The sequence below is a fragment of the Columba livia genome, chromosome 1 (assembly GCF_036013475.1).
Source record: "Columba livia isolate bColLiv1 breed racing homer chromosome 1, bColLiv1.pat.W.v2, whole genome shotgun sequence".
Lineage (NCBI taxonomy): Eukaryota > Metazoa > Chordata > Aves > Columbiformes > Columbidae > Columba > Columba livia.
Window position 1 is genome coordinate 153,131,914 of NC_088602.1, and position 23,826 is coordinate 153,155,739.

A 23,826-nucleotide genomic window follows, 5' to 3' on the forward strand; every position below is an offset into this window, starting at 1 on the left:
AGTTTTTGGAGACTCCTCTGGGTTCTCCTTCCTAATATGACACTTCATAAAACATGCTTTTATTTCTGATGGAAATCTGATTTAAATAAGCTGTGACATTGCAGGTGAGTTGCAGACGACTGCATTTCTTTTGACAATGGTGAGAGAGTATTGCCTTGTAAATGTTAATGATACTACAAGTGTCAGGAAGGGAAAGAGTGTCTACAACACCTTCCTCTCATGCCAAGGCCAGGTCTAAAAAGCCCCACTTAACCAGTTCTCAGCAAAAACTCTCTGTCCAGAGTAGAAATAAGGTTGCATTTTTGTCAAGGTTTGGCATGCAGTGTGTGTTGCAGCTGGTTCTACAATTTAGTGACTGAACATGAAGTGTTTCTTATGTCTTGTAGAGTAGACTATCCAAGGTAATCCAGTCTTGCTGGACCATGAAGGCCAGTGGAGGCATTTTATTGCAAATTAGATGTCTGTCTTCAGTTTCTAGGTGTTGTTTGTTTGTTTGTTTGCTTGTTTTTATTCCTAAATGCATTTGTCATGCCAGTGAAAAGGGTAGCTTATAATTTTGTTAGATATGTTTTACAGTGTCATTTGCCAAATGCTTTGGTCAGCCCAGCAGGGGCGTGTAGGTAGAGGAAAGCAAATGAAAGTTCGTGGCCCATCCCTGTGATGGAAGAATGAGTGGTTTGCTTTCTTGTTTCCAGAGGCTGAGAATCTGGGAGTGTGTGTGATGTAGACAGTTGAAATTCAGTTTAATTCTGCACGTACAGAAATTAAATTGCACAACTGACTCCAGAATGTCTTAGCTTGTGGTAGCTGAATACTTACCTTGTTCAGCCCTACAATGCTTTGTACGCTGGGAACTAACATTTCTGGCATTGGTAGCTGCTGCGTTTTTTAGTTCTTCTGACACTTGGAGCCGCTGGAAAACAGAGTCCCAGGACAGGACTGCCAAGCTTTAGAATTTACGCTGCTTGCTTGCAAAGCTAATCATTGTGAACACTTAAAATGTATCATGTAATGCAGATTTAAGCATTTTGGGAAGCTGTTAGTGTATGCAAGGAGAGGTTGTGCTAACTGCAGAAGCAAAGCAGGTTGGAGAGCAAAAAAAGTCAGATTGTGAACTTTAGTAGCCTTTTCCTGTGATGGCTGTTTTAAGAACTACAAGTAATTGGTATACATATACAGGACATAATTGACTAAAATTGCAGCACTTTGAAGGGTCATATTGCTGTTTGGGGGTGGTTTCCTGTGTTTTTGGTGTGTGTTTGCTTGTTTTTCTTTCAGTTCAGCTGTGTTACGTAGCTTTGTTGCTTAAACTGTAGACTTCTTTTTTTTAAGGGAGAGATGTGGAAGAGCATTGCACATTCCAGATAGTAGCGCTTCTAGAAAAGAATGGCAAGTGTTGAACCATGTGGACTCCCTGTGGGTGTAGTTGGTTTTCTGTAGATTGTGATGAGCAGAAAGCACCAGGATAAAGTTGTATCTGGGTGAGGAAGCTGCCTAAATAACCTGAGATATTTCTTGCCTGCTGTCAAGAGCAGAGGTTGCTTCTGGGCCCCTAAAAAGGTCTTTTTTAGTTCTACTCATCCAAAAGCAATGATAACTGTCCACCTTTTGTGCTTCAGTCTGGTCTTGCAAACTGTGCCTTGCTTCCAAATTCTGCATTGGCAAATGGTTTCCCCCAAGAGCCCCTTACAGTCACTGGGGTGTCTGTCTTGTCCATTTTCAGTAGTTCTGGGGAGGGGCACTTTGTTTGACTTTTTCACTTCTAATAATAGAATATCTTAAAGTGACTCTTCACTTATTGCTTTCCTGTAATTATTCCTTCCAGTAGAATAGAAGCTGGTCTTGCCTCCAAATCTTGTATGCAGTTCAGGGTTGTACATTTAGGATATTAAATCTTTAAAGAGAGTTTGTGGCTTCAGGAAGGAAGAAGTAGATCAACTGGATTATAATGGTAGCAGGTTAGGGAAAACAGTTATTAAATGGATCGTGTAGAGATGGATGGGTGTGCTAAGATACAGTGAAAGGGGGATTCAAACAAACCAAAAAGTGGTAAGTGTGTGGCTTAGACCAGGAGTGTCAAACTCATTGTCATCGAGGGCCACATCAGCCTTGTGATTGCTTTCAAAGGGCAGAATGTAATTTTAGATCTGCATCAGTGTTACTACTCCTACATTTATACAGTCCTAAAATTACATTTGGCCCTTTGAAGGCAACCACCTTTGAAGGCAAATGTAATTTTAGGACTGTATAAATGTAGGAGTAGTAACACTGATGCAGATCTAAAATTACATTCTGCCCTTTGAAAGCAATCACAAGGCTGATGTGGCCCCTGGTCAAAATGAGTTTGACACTTCTGGCTTAGACCATTCTTCTGCTTAAATTGCATTCTATCATGAGATAATTGGTCTAATATTGCACTTCAATTTAACAAGGTAAAACACTTGCGAGAAAAGTTTCATTTTTTTTAAACTGATGTGAAGTATAAAAGTAGAAATATTAAAGGTTTCCCACTGCTCCCCTCTCCTACTCGCACCCCCCCCACACCATTTCCCAGACCGGAAAAGTATCATTTTTTCCCTTAATCCAATTGTTTTGTATTTCCAGCTTCTTTCTCTTCTGTTTGAAGATTTGTTCAAAAAGTTTAATTCTGAACTGAAAAAGATTGCTGACCAGGTAATCCCCAAGCAACGTGCAGCTCAGTTTGATGTAGTGAAGCATATGCGTCAAGACCAAATCACCAATGGCATGGTCAATGCCATCTCCACAGTGAGTATTTTAAGTTTTCATTTTAGTATTTGAAGTTTTTCCACTATAGTGAGTGATGAAAATGTGTAAATTCAGTTGTGATGACTCTGCTATCTTGAGATTACTCTACTGGTCTTGAAGGCAAATCTATTTAACATTCTTTATAGGTTAAAATTGCAAAGCTCTGTCATGGAATTAACTGAAGAATCATTAATCAACACTTTTCATTTCAGCTTTTATTTCAAGGCATAGCTTTAGTGTTTGTGAGGGAATGGTAGAAACAAACGAATTTAGGATAGTGATCCTGTTTGTATTTGTCCAACCTGCTATCTCTTTGGTTCTACTTCACTATCTGGTTCATGGTATTTTTTTAATATCTGGGTTTAGCTAGGGTCAGGTCATATGTCCAAAAGGCAGTTGAAAAACAGCAGGAAAACATCGTAAGCGGAACACAACTGTGGGTGGGGAAAATTTAAAAAAGCTTAATTGTGAGCTCTTTAAGACTGAGACCTTTTTATTCGTATGAAATTGCTAGTATGAGCAAATTTGCAGCATAGAAGTTAGTACATCTCTGCTAATGACAATGAACTATTTTAACAGGGAAAACTGCTACATATTGTGTTATTGAAAAAAACTAACAAACCAAACATAATCAAGCCTTTAAATATTTGTCTTAGTTAGGCTTTACCCTGTGTCTGCCTTCTACTAGAATGGATATTTTCATTCATGCCAGTGGACAAGAACAAAAATACAACTACTGACTTTGTCTCTTGCATCACACATCTGCAAGAGCAATTTGTGAAATGGCTCCTGAAATCTAGCTACTAGCTTGTAAATGACTTTGAAATCCATGACTTTTTAAGAAATTAGATTAGTCTAAGTAGTCTAGTAGCTGTTAAAAATTGTGCAACTTAATTTTTAATCTTTGGAATTCTTGAGAGAGAGCTTTCCTGCTTAGCATGAAACTGAGGTTTTTCTTCAGTTCTTGTAGACAAAATTAATTCTACAAATTGCATCCAGAACCAGCAACAGTCTGTTACTTACAAATCCCAGTGTTAAAGCTTATCACTATTTAATTTTATGAGTGCCCCAAATGTAGTTAAATCTCTACAGTGCACGTTACCAAAACAATTGACAGATTTGTGTCTCTAAATGCTAGTGCTTTCTTCTAGCCAGTGCCAGTTTTTCCATTTGGACTGACAGAGATAAATCTGCAAACTATTCAGTACGTATTGTAAAGTCTTCCTTCTTCCACAATCTTTGGACTTTTTTTTTACTGCCACATAAGCAGTTAAACACCATCTGCTCTTAAGCATTGAAAATAATTTCTTAGGAACAATGCCCAGTGCCTACTATTCAAGAGATTAAGCAAATACCATAAAAATCATTCTTGGAAATGACAATCTCCAATCTCACCAGAATGCTTCAGTGATAGTCTCAAAGAGCAATGAAAGAACTCAGCGGATTCATAATTACACCAGTAGCATGTGAAAGAATTTGTCGCACCACTGCATCAACTGGACAGGGGTGTTCAGTGCTATTTGTTGTAGGTCTTCTTTTTACCCAGGAAAATACCAGCAGAGAGGGTAGGTCAGGGCTGACGCCATAGGCCTCACAGACATTTCAGTGTCTGCAGAATCATCCGGTGCCGCCCAGGGAGTAACTTTCAGTTCACAGGAGTTTTCAGTAGGAAGTTCTCTGCTGGGCATTGGCCTCACAATAGCCCAGGCCCCAGTTTGGGTTTTTTGGACAGCTTCTGAAGGAGTCAGTCTGTCACTTCCAGAGCACATTTTTATCTCCCCTTTCCTCCAGTCTTTGAGATTTCACAGTCTTCTTGAGTGGTGGTGAAGAAACCACATACTAGTTTAGACTGCAGATGCAATAATTTCTAGCATGAGGAAAAGCTACTCTTTTATTTTCTTCGACTTATAATTTGATAACTCCCAGTTCTTAAAGGGTTAAATGGTCAGCGAGTGAACCCTTCCTGAGAAAGGTGAGCAAGGGGACAGGTTCCTTTTGACTGGCTTACCCTTGAGTGTTATGTCTTCCCACTTTCTGTTGCAAGTTAAAAAGGCAAGTTCTGCAGACTACTTGACAGTCTCTCCATTGGAAGCAAGTGGCAGAATCCATGGGATAGGTGGTGGTTTCTTGCTGTTCATCACAAAATGGGATTGTGCTGTTAGTGTAGAAGCCAAGCAAATAAAGAAGCCTAGCAAGTCACCCTCTAAAAGCATTTCAGTGTAGTACAGCAAGAAAGCTTCAAATTATTTGTTAGTATCATTGAGCTAAGTTCACCAAAGAGGCTACAGGAATTAGCAGAAGATAATCCTTGGAAAAGTGTTACCTTTGAGATCCTTGTTGACTTTGGATTGACCGGTAACGTGGTGGCTGGTGTCAGTAGTAGCAATTGGGACAGAAACTTGCTCTGTCCACTGACTCAGCTACTAGGAACTCTATATGGAGTAGATGTCATGAAGTCAAAAAATGTAGCACTACATTTCAAGATCTTACAGTAGAGATTATTAAATCTGCTTGGCATAGAAACATAATTGTGTCCTGTAACATTCTCTAAACTCTGTTCTCCTAACTAAAATCACAAGTAATACTGCCTGTGATGGACCAGAAACATGAAACATCTGACGCATGTACAGATCTTGCATTTCATAGTTGGTGTAATCCTACCATAGAAGTTAGGTAGACCTGAGCCCCCCACACTCTTCTTCTGCGAGAAGACGCATCAATCTTTTTCCTCTGGATTCTAAAAACAAAAGGCTTCAAGAAAATACAGACGGCTTTGATGTCAGATTTCTCCAGTATACCTGCCTGTGTTTCATACCAAAATAACGAATCACAAAAAAGGCAGAACTGAAAGTTTGTGGGTTCTGTTGCAAAAGTGTATTTCACTCAAAATAAGTGGTTTTTGTTTTGTTTTTAAAGACTTGAAAGAATCTGTAAAGGGGCAACATAAAGTAGTTTAATTTAACAAATTTGAGTATTGATTTACTTGTGAGGGACAGATGATGAAGAAACTTTGTGTGATGGAATATAGCAAAATATATATAGAAAATAGAAAAAGTATCCTTTAATCTGAAGGAGCAGTTCTTCTGTTTCAACTTTTTTTAATACTTTTTACAAGTATATTGTAACTAGTAGTTTATATGCAGGTAGGTCATTAGAAAGTTGTTTTATATAAATGGACAACATTTACTGTACAAAGCTCCTCAGAGACCATTCTGTCTAGATACTGAAAAAAGGCACGTGGTGTCAAGACAGGGATAAACTCCAATAATTTTTTTGAAGTCTTCCTTTTATTCTACAGGGAAATTGGTCTTTGAAGAGATTCAAAATGGACCGCCAAGGTGTGACTCAAGTATTGTCCCGCTTGTCTTATATATCTGCTCTGGGAATGATGACTCGAATCTCTTCTCAGTTTGAAAAGACAAGGAAAGTGAGTGGTCCTCGGTCACTGCAGCCATCTCAGTGGGGGATGCTCTGCCCCTCTGACACTCCTGAAGGAGAGGTGAGGAACTCCTATTTTGCTTTCAGTATTTCTTTTCCTGGGGAATGTACACACCATTTATTTTGAAGCAGGTGATCCTCCATCAGAGGAAGAATTCTGATGAGGAGGTTTCTGGGGAGATAAAATTGTCATCAGCTTGATAACACAACTTATGTGTCTTCTCACATCCTGGTCCTCATTGTATTGCATTTTTTTCTCCTACCTGAGTGGACTGGCTGGAAGCTGTTCAGAAGTCATTTGGCTGTATGAGATTAACACAAGGTTTCCCATTTTTGCAGCAGAGCTTCTCATTCTCTTTTGGTCAGGACAGGAAGAGAGGAATGCTAAACTTATCCTTTTGTTCTGTAATAAATGTTCTGGTTTGGAATTGCAGTAGCAACCTACAATTTTTCAAGAAACATACATTAATGTTACAGAAACAGCTTTAGCCTTTAGCTTGAGGAAACACCTTTGTATGTTTTACTTAAAAGACATCATCCAGCTATTGCAACCAAATGATGGATGCTTTTCTAGTTTTCTAGTTTTACTTCTTTTTTCTTGAACAGAAAGTGCTGGGGGACCTCTGAACTTTCTGGCATAAATATGTAATCAATATGAGCTAGTCTTATTAAGCAGCTGAAATAAAATTGCACTCTATAACATACCTGGGTATTTTTCATTTTAAAACGTTAAAGTTTGTGTTAGAACATGTAGGATATCGGGCGAACGGGTAAATAGTCTGAATTTGCATTTCTAAGTAGCTGTTACGTCAAAGAGAGAAATACTGAGTTATATATGGTTGGGTAACTTAAGAATTACAACTTCATCACTTATATTTTTTACTATTTTGTAAATGCTAAAACATTTCAGCATGATATAGAAAATTCTTCCTTTTTTCCTTTCTAATTTTCAGTGTTATTAATTTGTTTCATTTCTTTCACTTCATACTTAGACTTTTTTATTAAGTACAGTTTTGGAACAAAAATATATGTGTAGTATTAACACTTTGGAATAAAATGGATAAAAGGTATTCTTTTATTTTAGGCTTGTGGTTTGGTTAAAAACCTTGCCCTCATGACTCACATCACTACAGATATGGAAGATGGCCCGATTATTAAATTAGCCAGTAATCTTGGAGTTGAAGATGTCAACTTGCTCTGTGGTGAAGAACTTTCATATCCAAATGTGTTCCTTGTTTTCCTTAATGGTATGTATTGTAACTCTTCAGCAGTCTGACTCTGATTTGTTGCTGATGGAGAGTTGGGCTTTGGAAATCCTCCAACTATTTTTGAATACAGTCAACCGCAGATGCCATTTTCCATGTGTAAATAAATTAATTTGTAAATATTTTAATAACTTAAATTTACAAATTCAGAGCTTCATTCACAGAAAGTATTTAATTTTACTGTGATCTTTATGTATTTTTATATATATTCATGCAAGAGCCTTTAAAAACAGAAAGGAAACGTTAGTTGTTTGCAAAGTTCAGCAATGCTGTTCTCTTTAAAACTACCATGTAAAGGCAACTTGCTTTATGAATGATTAGAAAAAATTAGACCTTGGAAAACAGGCCTCTTTGCTTTGTTAAAGGGATGATTTGCAAATGTGTTTTGCATCTGCACGCTTATGTTCCTTTTACAACTTATCTTTTAGTGTTTCTAAATCAACAGGTACTGTGATATCAGATTTCAAAACACTGACGTTTTAAAAACTACAACTGTGATTTAAAAATAGCCTTTTGTCAACAGCATCCGCTTCCAGAGACTAATATTTAATATCTGTCACCATGAATAAGTTCTCCATTTACCTTTGAATTAAACAGCAGTTGTTCTTCAGTCCTGCCTTTTCCCAGTAACATAAAAGCAACACTTGACCAAACTGCATTCCTTTCCTCTGCTTTTCTGTAGCAGTACATTAAAGATGAGGTTCAGTGAAACCACATGCACACTTTTCTGTCTCGTTTTATGGTCCAAAGTGGAGTGCAGAGCAGAAATATTGGACTCTTCCTTCACAAGCTCAGTCTGTGGTATGGAACAAGATAGTTATATTCTTAAACATCTAGTAATCTAGTAATTACTAGATTGATCTAGTACTAGGTGATCTAGTACTGAGACAAAACAGTTCACTGGCCAATCTACTAGTTTGTGGGTTTAATCCATAAAAAATGTCAGGCTTGTGGATGGCTGACTTGATTTTGATTTAAACTTGTGACCTAAAAGGGCAGAAAATGTGTTAAGTATAAATCCTTTAAGTTATAAAGACCTTTGTATTTTCTTATAAACTCCCTAAATTATCATGCTTTGTCTCCTTTTTTAAAGTTGTGTTTAAAATGCCACTGTACTTATTTTTATTTTATATATTAAGATGACTTTCGTCAGGTGACTGTTTAAATGAATTTTACCCTCTTGTTTGTTCAGCATGCATCAGAAAACTTAAGTATGTGCTCAAGTGCTCTGCTAAGATAGCAATAGCTCGTTGAGCTAAGTTCCTGAAGGGAGGAATTCTGGTGCTGTTGTGAGCAATCACATATCTCAAAAATATCAGGTCTTTTGTGAAATTTCTGACAAGGCAGCAGGACAGTTCCTTGGTGTGTTCTTGGAAACCTTGGATCCATTTCAGGACAGGTAAAATTGCAGCCTCCAGAAGCGTCGTTTGCACCTGAGCACGCACATGTTTGAAGAAAGCTGAATGAAACATACCATTTGGTTTCTGAAGCTATTTGGAGGCAAACAGATAGATGATCTGTGAAAATCTGGCACTTTTTCTTATGTTTACTGAGAGAAAAATAGAAGCTCATTCTTATTAATGTCAGAAAAGGGAAATTTTATGAAAACTCTTATTTGCAAGAAGTAGGAAGTACTTCTATGCATGCTAGATGTGATCGGAATCTGTAAGTAGAGTTTTGGAAATGCAAAGAACGCACCGTGAATTTGTTCTCTTTCTGAATAGGTAACATCCTTGGTGTCATACGTGATCATCAGAAATTAGTCAACACGTTTCGGATAATGCGTCGAGCGGGTTATATCAATGAATTCGTCTCTATCTCTACGAATCTTTCTGACAGATGTGTCTACATTTCCTCTGATGGAGGGAGATTGTGCAGGTAAACATCTTGTCAGAATTATCCCACTAGTGAACTTACTATAAGCATTGTTTTATGCACTGCAAATACGCTGGGCTAAGACTTTCACAACTTTGGATTTAAGCAAATTCAGTAGTACCTGAGCATCTCTTTTTTCTTTAAATAGCCCTCATTCAAAACAGACAGATCTGAGAAACATACTATACAGTCAAGAAATTTTTAAAAAGCACAAATCCATTTTATTTGTAAACAAAAGTAAAAAGAAAATGTTTCTTCTGTCTTCTTTAAAAATTAAAAAAAAATTAAAAAGTGAGGGAGGATTAAAATCAACCTGATCAGCAACTGTGGTAATGTCCACTGTCCTTGAAGGGTTTTTTTGCTTCCAGTGAAGCAAGAAGCAAGCGGCCACTTGCCTGGTATCCCGTGGATGTGATATCACATGTTGGGATGAGAAGCTGCTCTTTGTCTTCAACGGCCTTTAATTCTGGTGCAAAACTTTCTCAGATGTGTATACCTATTTGCTATAATACCAAGAATCTCACAGCTTTGATTTATTGCATTTCTTACCCTTAAGTAAGTAGGGAATTCAGTAAACCTAGGAGGAAGGTCTCCACCTTCAGATGCTTGTGCTCTTTATCAGACAGGAGTGCCTGAATAACAGTCATGTCAGGGAGGAAAGCAAAAAGAATTGGGTGGCTAAAATGAGACAGAGTGGAACATAACAATATTTTGAGACAGAAAGTCAGGTTGATTTATAGTAAAGTCTAGAGACTCCAGTCAGATTATGGCAGCACTGTGCTGGCTATTTGAAAGTAAAGCATCTGCAGGCCCAAGTAAACAGCCTAAAGAACAGGGCATAGAAGCTGAACAAAGCAGAGATTGGGAGGGGCAGAATGATTTAGTAAATATGTGCATATTTTAGCATTGACTAACTATGTGCATATTTTGTGTGCACTTTAAAGAAGCAGCGGTCACAACTACAGTTGGCATTACACCTTATTCGGCAATTGAATCTTGGAGCACGTTGAATGCAGTTTGAGGCATGCTAGAGGCTCCGAAACAGTAGATATACAAACCATCATTTAATCATACCTGATCAAGACATCAAGAATAGGGGCATATTTAGTGGCAGAGAAATCACTTTTCCAGTCAGGACTAATATTGGCCGTTCCGCAGGTTTGGAGATGCAGCAAAACTTCCGATTTCTAAAATAAAGACAAGTGAAACCATGTGGATTTCCAGGGGTTTACCAAGTTTTGCTTTGTGGCACCTCCCACCCTGCAATTGTTCAGATAGCTATTAGCCATTTAAAAGTGCTCATTAGTCTTCAAACAGTTATTTAGACTTCAGATTGGACTCCACAAGTATCTTGTAACTATTTGCTGCTCTTTATATATGAGCAACTTGTCCAAATAGCAACAGTCCTTGACGTTTCATTCTTGCATGCCATCCTTTGTGTTAAGTGTTTTCTTGCAGTCAGGAAGCTTTCAGAGATCCTTGTGCTGTTGAAATTTATGGATTCATGTAGGTCACCCATAGTAAATTCCTGTATTTTACATCATGTAGGCAACAGCAAAGTACATTATTGCATGTGGACACTTGAGCATAAACTGGTCACTCAGTGTTTTATGACGTCCCTGTGATATCCATAGAACTTAATGCTGTTTCTAGCTTGGTAGGTTGGGGAATCTTAATCTTTTAAAGCCATCAACAAAACGTGTAGGTGAAACTCATAAAATGTTAAAGATTTAGAGGAGGGAGAAAAGGCTTCCTTCTCAAAATCGAAATCTTAATTATTCTTGTACACTTTTTTGGGTACTTCATAGACAATTTGTCAGCTCAGCATATTTCAGTTAAAGGCACACACATTCTGAAAGTGGTTTATGAAATAGATTGTGTGTGAGCAGGGTTCTCAGTGTAAATGTAAATCAAGTTACCTGACTAAGTATTTGCTATGATAATCCTTTTTATTTATTTATTTATTTATTAATTGTAGACCCTACATAATTGTTAAGAAGCAAAAACCTGCGGTTACAAACAAGCATATGGAAGAACTGGCTCAGGGATACAGGTACACAATTCAAAAAGACCATATTCATCTTCACATCTGTCTGTAAATACTGTGTGGAAATACTGCAGTCAATCAGTATTTCACTATCTTGGGGTTAGCTATGTAGAGGAAAACTCTACCCTCATATATAAATTAATAATCGGTGTATTGAAGGTTTTCTCTTTAAGTCAAATTAAGTCTGGTCTTCTTGTTTTGTCCCTGCTGTGAAATTGGGTGATTATACAGAATAAGTATATCTCACTTTCTCCTCGTTCTCTAAGTGGAAGGCCTGAGGCAATATTGCCCTTCGCCTGAATGAAAAGCCAAACACTTCAAAAGAAAATTTGACCACCCTAAACCAGTCACATTCAGAATCAGTTTTGAAACTACTTGCAAATTCTTAGTTTGGATGTTAAAAAAAAACCAAAACAAAACAAAACAAACAAACCCATTTAAATTTAGCTTTCAGTAAATTTTGCAAAACCGTCACAAAAGCTTACTAGATTACTCTTATACTTGCCTACATTTTTAGTGGTGGGTACATACAGGAAGATTTAATTTAGGTATTCAAATAAGTAACATTCCTCAGTCACACTGTGTGAAGCAGGAATGGGCAAGGGGATTAATTTTTAAAAATTCAGTGTTCTTTAAATGTGTAAAAAGCACAGCATTTCTCTAGTTTAACTTCTACACACCACATTCCATCAATGTATATATTATGTAGTTCTACTTTTGCAGAAATATAAGACAAGACAGTACTCCTGATGTAATTTTTTAATTTAACTGTAGGAATTTTGAAGACTTCTTGCATGAAGGCCTCGTTGAATATTTGGATGTGAATGAAGAAAATGACTGTAGCATTGCACTATATGAACATACAATTAATAAGTAAGTATGCATTCAGACTAAACACTGCTAGAGGAAAAACTTTCATCAGGTGACTCCCTGAAATGCGAACGTATTAATAATGTTACTGTTTTCACATATACACACTGCTCCCTTGCTGATGGTTGAAACAGCTCCAGATGAAAGGTAAAGAAGGAAATCTGGTTACATACATGCTAAATTATCCGTGGAATAGTTACAAAACGTGGTTTAGGTTTTGGGAGATCTCTTCCTGCTTCTAAGTCTTGAAAATATGAAATACTTAAACGTATATCCTTTGTTTCTCTGGATGTGGCTTTTTTTTTTGTGATCATTGGGCTGTTCATCATAAGTAATTTTATGCAATACGAATCCAGAAGTAAAATGTTTCCACATGTTAAATGATGATCTTAGCATGTCGTGATTGTCATTTGGAAAAATCTCTCTCTCTTACGGCCGTAGAGGGGCCCTGGACAACCAGCTTACGCTAAATGTCTGAAGTACTAGAATGAGACCTTCTTTTTGACTTTTGGATGTATAATAGGCTCTGATAAAAATGTTTGTATCATTCTGTGTATTCTTTACCACGTATGTTAAACTCATTCCTGGTACGTGATTTTCATTTAGAAAGGTTTCCAGATTCATAGCGTTTTTCACATACAGGAAGGACCTGGTGTTTTTTCCCTTGTGTCTTGTGACTGTGATTAAAGAGCCCACATTAATGGAAGGATTCTTTTAAATTTTTAAGTTGTCCTATCTTTATACTTTTTTTCTAATGTTTCTCTGACAATATCCTGTCAACCAAAGGCTGTGTATAAGATGTTAGAAGTTATCTCCATGAAATGTTTGATTTATGCAGAAAATGCATTTTCTAAGCCTTCTATCCTGGTCAGGTACTCATGGAAGCCAATAGAAATACATAATTGATTTCAGTGGAGGCCTTCAGTTATCTTTAACCTTTTGCATTAACTCTGCTAATTGAATCGTATTGCTCCTGCCCAGGCTTTTGAAGACTTATCACTTTAAGAAATTACTCTTGTGTGCTCTTGGCTGGCTTCTGTATACATGAGCAAAGAAAAGCACACACGATTGCTGTCATTTGTGCCAAAATTGAATAACTTCCATGAAGCACCAGAGCTGAGGACACTTGACTCAGCTAGAAAGATTAATGAGAGCATATCACATGAAATCAACTGTTTAGTCAAAAATAGGAGGAGACAGTGAACTTCCAGTGGACTAGTACAAGGAAATGATTCCATGACAATTGCCAAAAAGTTTGGGAGCTTCTTGTGTTGTCCATCGACTTGTTTTGAGTTTAGCTTTGGTGCTTGTAGCAAATAGTGTCTTCAAGTATCTGAGCTTGCGCCATATGAGCATATTGCTCCTTGTGCTTAGTAATTATATTCCCCACATCCTGAATAGTTGATTTGTGTGCCCCCTTCCCGCAGCTGATCATCTTGCATTTTAAATGGTGTGACCATGTTGATACAACTTGTTCTGGTAATACAAGGGATACAATCCACTATTGTGAAGTATCCATTAACATTCCTGCTTTTGTAATGTAGGCATCTTTTAGCTACAGTATCCTCTCTTTACCTTTCCAATCCAATTAGGGGTTTATTCTTGGGAGGATTTGACTCTATTTAATGCATTCAGTTTCTTCCTTACCCATTTGTAACTCTGATTTCCAAACTCATGAGGTTGCCTTCCTTTCTTGGGTCCATTTCTGGCAGTGGCATTTTGACTTGCAGAAGTTGAACTGTTCTGTAAAGTTTTAAGATCTCTCATTAGCACTGCGGAATACTTCATAAGACACTAGCATCTGCATAAATTTCATCATCTTTGGTTGAAATAGAATTGACCTAAATGGAAAAACAGTTGTGTTGAATTCCCTGTCTGAAAATGTATATGTAGTTCGATGCACTAATGCCTTCTGAAGAAATTAGCTAACTTCACTGTGAGTAAATCCTAAGTCTCTTGTTTTATTGTTTGAGAAGTGCCAGGAGTTCTGTGAAGTTCTGCAGAATGGGGGAGCAGTCTGTGCTTTAAATTTGCTACTGGCTCTTGGGACCATTTTGCAATTACTTGATTGTAACTGGGAATCTACCATTCATGTTTCCTTCAGGCAGGCCTCAATTAACATAGTTCCTTTTTATTGAGTGGGGAAAACAGTGACTGTCCTCTGGCTAGCGGGTGATTTTTAGGTTGCTCAAGCATATTTATGATTCGTAAAGATTTCTGGGACTGATAGATAATTTCACTAGGCTTGCCCCTCAGGGCTTCCAGATTTTTTTTCAGTTTTCAGATTTCAGTTTTTCCAGCAGTACACCCATTGTTTATGTAAGTTTCTGCTGCTCCTTGTCTACAGTCTGTATGTACCTGTGGATAACTCCTCAGCCTTTTTGAGCTTGTGATACTTTGCTGTCTTTTAAGTGTTGCCATAATAAAGATTTTTCCAGTCATTTCCTTTGCAAAGTCTTAACTTTCAGTAATCAAGTAATTTAACTGATTTTTAAAAATCTTCCAAAAGACTTCCAAGAGAAGTCCTACATTAAAGATGGGGTTTTCAGAATGCAGTGAGTTTAGGTGTGTGGGAGAAGCAATGTATGCCTAAACTAAGCTATGCATAATAAGTCCAGCACTTTGTGAAAGATAGCTTTGTATAGGTTTAGTTATAATTGTCTGTATTTCAAAGTTCTCCATTTCCTAGTTACTGATCTTGATTTTAAAAGCAGATCTGCTTCAGCCAAGCTTTATTGTACTCTCCATCCTTACTTATTAGTCACTCCGTTTGCCTCCCAAAGCATGTTATGATTTAATTGTCTTTACTGCGTATGGACTTTCTCCTCTGAAGCTCGTGCCAGGTACAACGAATTTTGTTATCTCTCAATCTTTACTCCTTCTCTCTCTCTCTATTTCTCATCAATACTGCCTTTTAACAACACAATCACTTCCAGAATATTTGCAGAGCTTCTCAAATGGTGTTTTATTATGCCGTATCACCCACGGCACTGGATATGGTTTGGACACAGATGTTTTCCCTCTAACTGATATTACATAACTGACCATGGAAAACTAAAACTACACTTTTCTTTTTTTCAATACCTGATTTGTCTTGTTCTTCCTTTCTCCACCTCCCCAGTGGATTTCTAGATCTCTGAGACTGGTAATTTGATGCAGAGGACTCTCATTACATGAGAAGACATTCCTTAAGGCATTTTGGGTCTTACTATGTAAACTGATGTTTTATTGTCCTACTGAGCTCCCTCAGGTTGTCGTTATCTGGAGGCTTTTTCTCCATGATGGAAATTCATAAACCCTCATTTATTTTTCCTTCATTTCTTTTCATGTGGAAACGCTTAAAGCCAAAAGAAAGTTAAAAACAAAAAAATCCCATAGTGAATGCATATTTTGATGTCCTGCTGACTTACATTTTCCTGAACAGAACTGAATTGAAGTATTATGAGATACTACTAAATTAAATAAGTTCTAGTTAAGGTGTTTGTTCACAAGGATGCTATAATTGGTACTCTTTCTTTTAAGAGACACAACGCATTTGGAGATTGAGCCTTTCACGCTTCTTGGTGTCTGTGCTGGGCTGATTCCGTATCCTCACCACAACCAGTCCCCAAGAAACACTTATCAGTGTGCCATGGGGAAGCAAGCAATGGGTAAGACTCTTTTAATACCCTTTTGGAGTGTTATGTAGTTTTTGAAGCCATGTAGCAGAAGTGAGAAGAGAGATAAATTCTTTCTTTCGTAGTTCACATAAAGGCTTTGCTAGGAAGAGGAAAAGAGCACTTCTTTAGCTTAGGGAAATAAAGAATTTACCTCTAAAAGTTGTAAAAATTAAAATGAAAAAATTACCTGTCAGTTTTACTTAATGGGGACTATATCTGCAGGTCTTAATACTTAAGAGAAAAATTGGAGAAACAGGGCACTGTTGTTGTTTTGTTGGGTTTTTTTCTTTTATAATCATCATGACTTCAAGTTTTCAGCGTAGCTGCAGGATTGGCAGAGTGGGCTTTTTTTCCTCTTTATGCTGTGATGTGCTGTGGGTTTCCAGACAAAAAGAGTTAAAAAGTGCTTTCACGGAGCACAGAGAGAGGAGAATTTCCCTCAATAGTCAAGTAGTTGCCCTAAAAATAAATAAATGGTTACACTGACATTAGAGAATAAGAGGAATCAAAACGCAAAACATACTTCCTGCAGTAGTAGTTTAAATTTTTGGCTTTTTCTGTTCCGAATGAAGATGGCAAAGAATGGCTTCTCAGCAAAATGACTGAAAGAAAATTAATTTCCTGATCACTTAATAATTCTTTTTACAAGTGTGATAACCAGTCATTAAAAACCAAGCATTTCGTAAATTTGCTCTTGTGGATGATTGACACTAGGTAAGTTTTAATCCTTCCTTTAGTACACAGCTAAATGAGCATTAAAGCATCCAAGTCATATGGCCCGTGATCAAGGCAGAGTGAGTCCCGAGAAGAACCCTACGAGTGGTACATCAATTCAGACAGCCGTATTCAGACTTGTGCCGTACATGCCAGTTTTATGTCCTTGTATTGATGGCTTGCTCGCAAGTTGAGAGCTACAGTAGAACAGCTCTGTGTCCTGAAAAAACTAACACGTCTGTTGGGTTTACTAAACCATTTGTTTTGTGCTGTGTGTTCAAAACTGAGACACTGCTCCTTTTATGAGGCTTCTCCAGCGGAATTAATATCAAAGTAACTGCCTTGTGCTGAGCTGTCATGTTCAGCACATCAAAATAGAAGAAAATGGCAACAGATGCATGTCCTCCCTTTAAATTTATATTTAATAAAAAAGGAAAAAAAAAAAAGAGGAGCAATGCAACCTTTTTCCTTACAGTTCTCCCCCATACCATTATCTTTCCCCCACCCCCGAGTCTCTATTTTATGACTATTAGTCTCAGAAGGTTTGGTTAGTTACCACACACAGTTAAGCAGGATCAGTGTGTACAGAAAGCCAATTCAGTATCTGTGGAGTTCTTTTGTAGTTTTCTGTGTGAAGGTTTTTTTCCCGTTTTGTTTTGAGTGTCATTTGCAATTCATTGTCTGTGTTTTCTGAGGTTGGTGTATTCAGCTGCTTTGACCCTAGGTCTTGCACATTTAGCTCCTTGGATACAATCCTCTGACGTTCCTGCTGACGCTAGGAACACAAAAGCCATTGAATATCTCGAGCAATAAAAAAAAGCTTTTGTTTCGGTTTGTTATGACAAAACACCTGACTCAAAGAATAAGCAGCTAGATAAAAGTACATTTTAAAAGTTGGCACATGACCCAAGCTATATTTTGCTCTGCCTGAAGTATCTGCAAACACCTGAAGCTTTTTCTAATAACTGCTTAAAAAAAAAAAGCCACCATAAGTGGCAAGATGTAGGAGCAGGAAAGATTTTTCTCTACGCTTTTTGATCAAATGACACCTGGAGAATATTCCTGAAACATCACACATATTTTTTTCTGTTTGTACTTAGGAAGAGATGTGATGTAGTGTTTCAAACCCTCACCTTTAAGTAACCATCCACCCTTCTTGTTTTCTTTCCTGTCCTGAAATTGCAGAGCAGCTCCTGGTCCAACAGTGTCATGTGGAAAGTCTCATGTCCAAGTCCACTGTGTCACTCCCTTGCCTGTCTAAACCCCTGGGGGCACAGAGAGAGCCCCAAGGGTTTAGCCTGGAAAGGGGGAGACTTGCACTTCTCAACACTGACCCCCTCTGAACAAGTCACAGAGCTATGCCAGCATCTTTGGACAGTCTGTGCCCTTTTTTAAGCAACGTCAAGCTAGGGAAAGGTGTGAAAGCACGAGTAAATGGAGGATGAACATCAGAGCTTGCAATGGGGTCTGCAATCCAGTATCTCTGATAAGCGTTAGGTATTAAAATATCAATATTTCCATAGGATAACATGAAACATCCAGAAAAATACCCCCCTTTTATGGACAGAATGAGTTACCTTGCTGGACGACTAGGGCTGCACTTAGTGAGCAAACTGGATTTCAGTGAAATTAAATTGAAATGAAATCCCTCTATTTTGGCATAGATAACTTACTGTATGTTGCAGGTTGAACTGTAAGACTGAGGGGAAGTTATGGGTAGGTAGCAAATACAACAGCAGCTGCAAGGACCTCAGCTGAACATTGACATTTCAGTGTAAAGTTAACAGTTGTATCTTAAAATCTGAGAAGTATTTAAGATTAAAATACAAGAGTCTGTGCTGTTTGCATTTCATGTTACTAAAATAATGTTTAAGAGGATCAAAGGCTCCTACAATTAGAGAAATAATTTTCAATGGAGCTTTTCAATTCCATTAAGACATAGAGAATCCGTCTGTTTTACACACGATACCTCTGCAGCTGTGAAGCGTTGTATAGAAACCTAGTGTAAGAAATGAAAACATAGACATTTTCCTGCCAGTAATCCACCATACTGCACACACGCATCTGTGGAAGCGGTGGTGTGGGTACACAAAGCAAGCTGTGCGTTCCCACAGCCCAGCTGTGCTCTGCAGTCCCAACCCAAATGTCGTAATGCAAGTCCTGAGTTAGGAAAAGAGGTTTGGGTGTTAGCTTTAACCTGTGAAAGAGTGGAAAGTATTCGAGAGGAGGGTGGTAGGTGGGCGAGGGCTCTCTTGCAGAGTTTTGTGTCGAAGCAACACAAATATCAAAGAATATTACAAAAGAACCCTCTTACTGTATTGTGTGCATTCTGCTTTGCTTCCATGCAGTGGCAAAGCCCTTGGTTTGCTGCTTTGCCTTGTGCTATAACCAGATGAACGTGTTAAAATTGAGTTGAGAAGATGCATTGTGGCTCAAGGAACCTCATCTAGGTGTAACCTCATCTAGGTGTAACCTCATCTAGGTGTTCCTGCTCTGGCAGGGGGATTGGACTACATGATCTTTTGAGGTCCCTTCCAATCCCTAACATTCTGTGGTTCTGTGAACCAAGCGCTGGGGTTGGTTGTGTTTTGGCAGTTCTGAAAGGCTTGATGGTAGGCTGAGAGCTAAAGTGCTTCCAAATTTTGTTACGGCCACCCTGTTGGCAGAGGATCGAAACGAACGTCAAAGCAAAACCAGCTGTTGCTGGTCATCACAGCTGGACCTGGGTGCTCTGTGGCCATGGCTCGGTTCTGCCACTGCCCTTTGAGAAGCAGGATTTGTGCTCTGTGGCAGTGTGTCTCTTTGCCAGCTTTTCTCTCCCTGGTAGCGGGCACAGAGGTGCCGAGACAAAAATGATCCAGGCGCCTTCCCCCAGTTTACCTATAATCTTTTAAACTCAGTTTTTAATCTGTCCACGGCGAAAAGAATATTTCAAGTGCTGAACATCCAGATTGCTTAATATGTGTACTGTGAAAATCTCTCTGAGCTGAGTGGGAGGCCCCTCCGCAAGGTTCAGTACAGAATTTAAAAATTGTACTCCTTTCTCTTATTGGTTTGTGCTCATTTAAAAAGACGGAAGAGTAGAAAATCTGTGGCAAAATCAATACAGAAATTATTTTCTTGGCATGCACAATAATAGCTCTTTTGCTGTTTATCTTAAATATATTGATTTCTATATCTTTGTTAATTTTGTTTGTACAGTTAAATGTTGCTGTAAGTAATACACCAAAGAATTGGATAAATCCTTATTTTAGTCGGCTGTTTGTTTTGGTGAGTTCTCAAAACTCTCTGCATCAGAATAATACACTGTTCATGCTAAATATCAAGAGATGGCGTTTTTATAGAGATTACTTCACAACAAAGAATGATCAAACAATACTTTAAAAGCAAAAAAGAAGAACTTATCAGGAAATGGAAAAAAGGAGAGAATGCACACGTGCATTCATGATGTACCAAGCACTGAGAAAAAGCAAGAAAATGATCTTTGTTGTATCTAGGTCAGCCCTGTGTGTTTTGCTTTAAACAAGGCTAATTACCAATGAAAAAAATTGGTTCTTGCTGTTGGGGTAATTATAAATGTGGGTCATTGTGCACGGGGTTTGTGATGGCAAAGTTTAATTATACTTTACTTTTGCTTGGCTGTTTGGCTGAAGCAAACAAGGGCTCTGTTTTTTCAGAGAGAAAGCAGAAATAAAGCTAGTGGCTTCCTTCATTTCAGTGCCCACACAGAGGTCTCGTCCCAACACACCAGTCCTCAGAAGAAGAGAGCTGCTTCTTAATTTTAAATAAGCACAGTGTTGTTTAAGATTGTGGTTTGTTAGACACGTCTGGAGAAGGCATTATTTGTATAACCTTTAAATGATAGCAATTAGGACAAATATTGCTGAGTTACAGCATCATTTTTGGCTAATTTATTTCACTTGTGGTCTTTGATCATTCTCTAGCCAGTTTCTTGCCTGCTAGGATATCTCTCATTGATATATATGTATAAATTTTCCATTTTATATGACACAGCATTCAATTCCTGAAGAACTGCCTGAATGCAGTTTATTATTGAGGCTCAAAATCTCAGTAATATCAGTAGCTCATGGCTTCTGGTCTGATATAAACAGTTACAGTTCCGTTACACTTATCTGAACCTCTGATAAAAATATCAACTTTGAAATACGTGAAGCGTCTGGGAGAGAAATAATTCGCATTACCTGAAATACATAAAATTGTCATCTGTAATGCTTGTTATATAGGGGATTTCCACAGATTGTTACTGGGGCATAAAGGACAAGTTTAGCAATGATCAGGTGCTCCAGATTTCATCCCATCTTAGCATCCCTGACCAGTGATCCATATCAGGTATAGCACATAAGTGTCTCAGAAGAGGAAAAAATTGCAAGCATTTCAAAAGTGAAAGTTGGGATGACATACTCAGGAGACGATTTCCCTCAACAACAGGAAAATGTACCTCTCCATAAAACTCTTAGGATGAGCTCTACAGCAGACAACCTATCCCGAAAGCACACAGATTATTTTTTCTAGGTGCAGAGGGGAAAAAATTACCTAAATCTCTGAAGTTTTAAATTTGGAAGTAGATTTTCCTAGCTGAATAGTGAGAAAACCAGTTTGTTTATCAAAGTACAATAAAAACAATGTCTAATACTTAGGCTAAGGGAATATCAGAATAGGGCCTTCAGGTTTTGGGGCCTGCAGGGGCAACTGGAAGGGTCTTCAGCGTTGATGAATCCAAGCCCTACCAGCTTGCTTCTTACTGCTCAGGGATAATTAATTGCCTTCTCCAAGAAGACAAAAACAACTGCTTAAAAGCAAGAGACAAGTAGAGCCGGTCAACTCTACAAGATCTTCCTCACTGTTTGAAAATGCTGTGCCTGTGACTTCAAAGCCACTTTATAGAACCAAGGAACGTCCAGGCGAGCGAGAGGAGGTTAAAACAGTTTATTTTCAGACAGTATCTGTTGAGTTCCCTGCTCTTGTCCTTGGGAAGGGTAGGCCTGCGGTGATTTAGGAGAGGGAGCTTAGTGCCAAGGACAGGGTAGGTCTTTGGAACAGCCCATGATGCTGCCTGGTTTGATTTTCTAGACATTTTCTTTAAATGCAGGCATTTGGAAATTGCAAGTAGATACGCACAAAACTTGAAGCTGGCCTCCCTTAAGAGCAGATTGGTGTTCAGCTGTACTGTATTCTGCCTGTGTCAAGTCTTCATTATACACTGACTGCTTCGACCTTTCCGTGAGAGCAGCCAGCCTCTGAAATTGCAGGAGAAAATGGAAAGGTTTTGAAAGAGTTATCTCCTAAGTACAAGTACTACAGAATGTTTAGTACTTTAAACTTTAGAACTTTAACTTCTCAGACTGTAATTTTGTAATTGCTTAGAGACATAGCGTAGTCCTGCTACAGCAAACTCTAATAACATACGATTGCCTTAACTTTTGTTCTGCTACACAACAGTTTATGTTTCCCTGCTGGGTGTTAATTATTTTTTCCCTCAGATTTCAGAAGACACTTTGGCAGTCTGATGGGACAGGGCCAAAAATTTCAGTCTCAAGCTGGGAGGTCTATACAAAGGCTTGAATTCTGAACCATAAATTTAAAATTAATTTCATGTAAAAGACAAATATATTGTGAGTGAACTTCTACTGTAGTCTTTCTAGCAATGACGTCTCTAATTTCAGAAAGTAAATCAGTCTTGGCTGCTGCTAACTGTACGCTTTGTTCATGCTTTGTGACATTCTAACACAGGCTGCTGTTGAACTAATTATTGCCCAGAAAAAGGAAGGAAATATGGTGTGGAAGACACAGAGCTTGAGCCACAGTTCCTCTTGAACTCAATGGGAGTCTTTCTATTGATTCTCATGAAATTTTGGATCAGGTCTATGGAACATAAGTTCAGCCCTCCAAAAAAAAAACCCAACAACTTATGGCTATTAGAACAATAAAAGCAAACTTCTTATTTACACTGTTATTTGGTGTAGTGATTAAAAACCAGAAATCTTATTTGCATTCAGTCATATAGGACCTGACTTTGATTTCTTTTGTTGTTGTTCTTTTTGTCTTGATGCTTAGGTTTTCCCTGTTTAAGAAAACAGAATTCTTTCTGGAAGCTTAAATTAAGAAGCCACTTACGTCTTTATTTACATATAATAATGTGAAGTTGTTTTGGTTTGATCTCTTATTATTTTTCCCCTTCTTTTATTAATTTCTATTATTATATGAATTTCCTCAGTTTGTGGTTTTATTAATTTGCATTTTGTTAAGTTTTTAGCCAAAACGTTTCTAGGAAACTCACTAATGTTCACACACTTCTGTTTTTCTTTTACACACAGGTACTATTGGGTACAATCAAAGAAACAGGATAGATACTCTTATGTATCTTCTAGCCTATCCGCAAAAGCCAATGGTAAAAACAAAAACTATTGAGCTGATAGATTTTGAGAAACTGCCTGCTGGACAGAATGCCACAGTCGCTGTGATGAGCTACAGCGGCTACGATATTGAAGATGCTCTTGTCCTAAATAAGGCCTCTTTGGACAGAGGTAAGAACCATCAGTTCTTTCCCAGTTCTCCGATGTGTCTCCTAATACAAGCTTTAATAAACTTGTTTTCTTGTGGTGTCATCCTATAGTAACTTTTATTGCAGTTATGAACAGTAGATGTCCGATTAAGTAATCAAATTCCAAAACTGCTTTGAGTTCTTTTGTTTGTTTTCTGCATGAATAGTTATTGTAATTCCATGCTTGCAATAGTGTGGTGAAGTTGCCAACATGTGAATCAACTTTGAAGTAAGGATTTTATAAGAAAAAAATGGGTAACTTTTGGCCTCAAATAAAAAAGGCTGAATGGTCCCTTTTTGAAAATACTTACTTTATGAAAAATGTAAGGTATTAGATTATCTGTTCTGTGGGGCTTGATTTTTAGATGCTTACCTGAACCATTGTTCATTACTAACAGATGGGCCTCATTATTTTCAGCAGTAACAAAAGCAATAGTTGAAATTAAACTTTGGAATCTGTTTGGGAAAGGAATGGACCGCATGGCAGTTTGTGCCATTGTGAACTTGATTCTCTGAAGGAGCAATAGCAGTGTTGCCTGCTTTCTGAGGGAAAATTCTAGTATTGTCTAAAGCAAAATAATGTTTATTCAGAGATAAACTAATGACCCACTTCCTTAAAAAAACAAAAAA

The 23,826-nt window shown here is 37.9% G+C and overlaps 1 protein-coding gene across 3 annotated transcripts in view; it reads left to right on the forward strand.

Moving 5' to 3' along the window:
* POLR3B (RNA polymerase III subunit B) overlaps positions 1-23,826 on the forward strand; it is an 83,103-nt gene that overhangs the window by 27,948 nt on the left and 31,329 nt on the right. For all 3 annotated transcript variants that reach the window (XM_065039156.1, XM_065039163.1, XM_065039171.1), the window contains exons 13-20: positions 2,605-2,766; positions 6,065-6,265; positions 7,289-7,451; positions 9,194-9,347; positions 11,323-11,397; positions 12,166-12,264; positions 15,784-15,911; positions 22,970-23,179. In XM_065039156.1, coding sequence (XP_064895228.1) covers positions 2,605-2,766; positions 6,065-6,265; positions 7,289-7,451; positions 9,194-9,347; positions 11,323-11,397; positions 12,166-12,264; positions 15,784-15,911; positions 22,970-23,179 — 1,192 coding nt within the window. The remainder of the gene's footprint in view (positions 1-2,604; positions 2,767-6,064; positions 6,266-7,288; positions 7,452-9,193; positions 9,348-11,322; positions 11,398-12,165; positions 12,265-15,783; positions 15,912-22,969; positions 23,180-23,826) is intronic.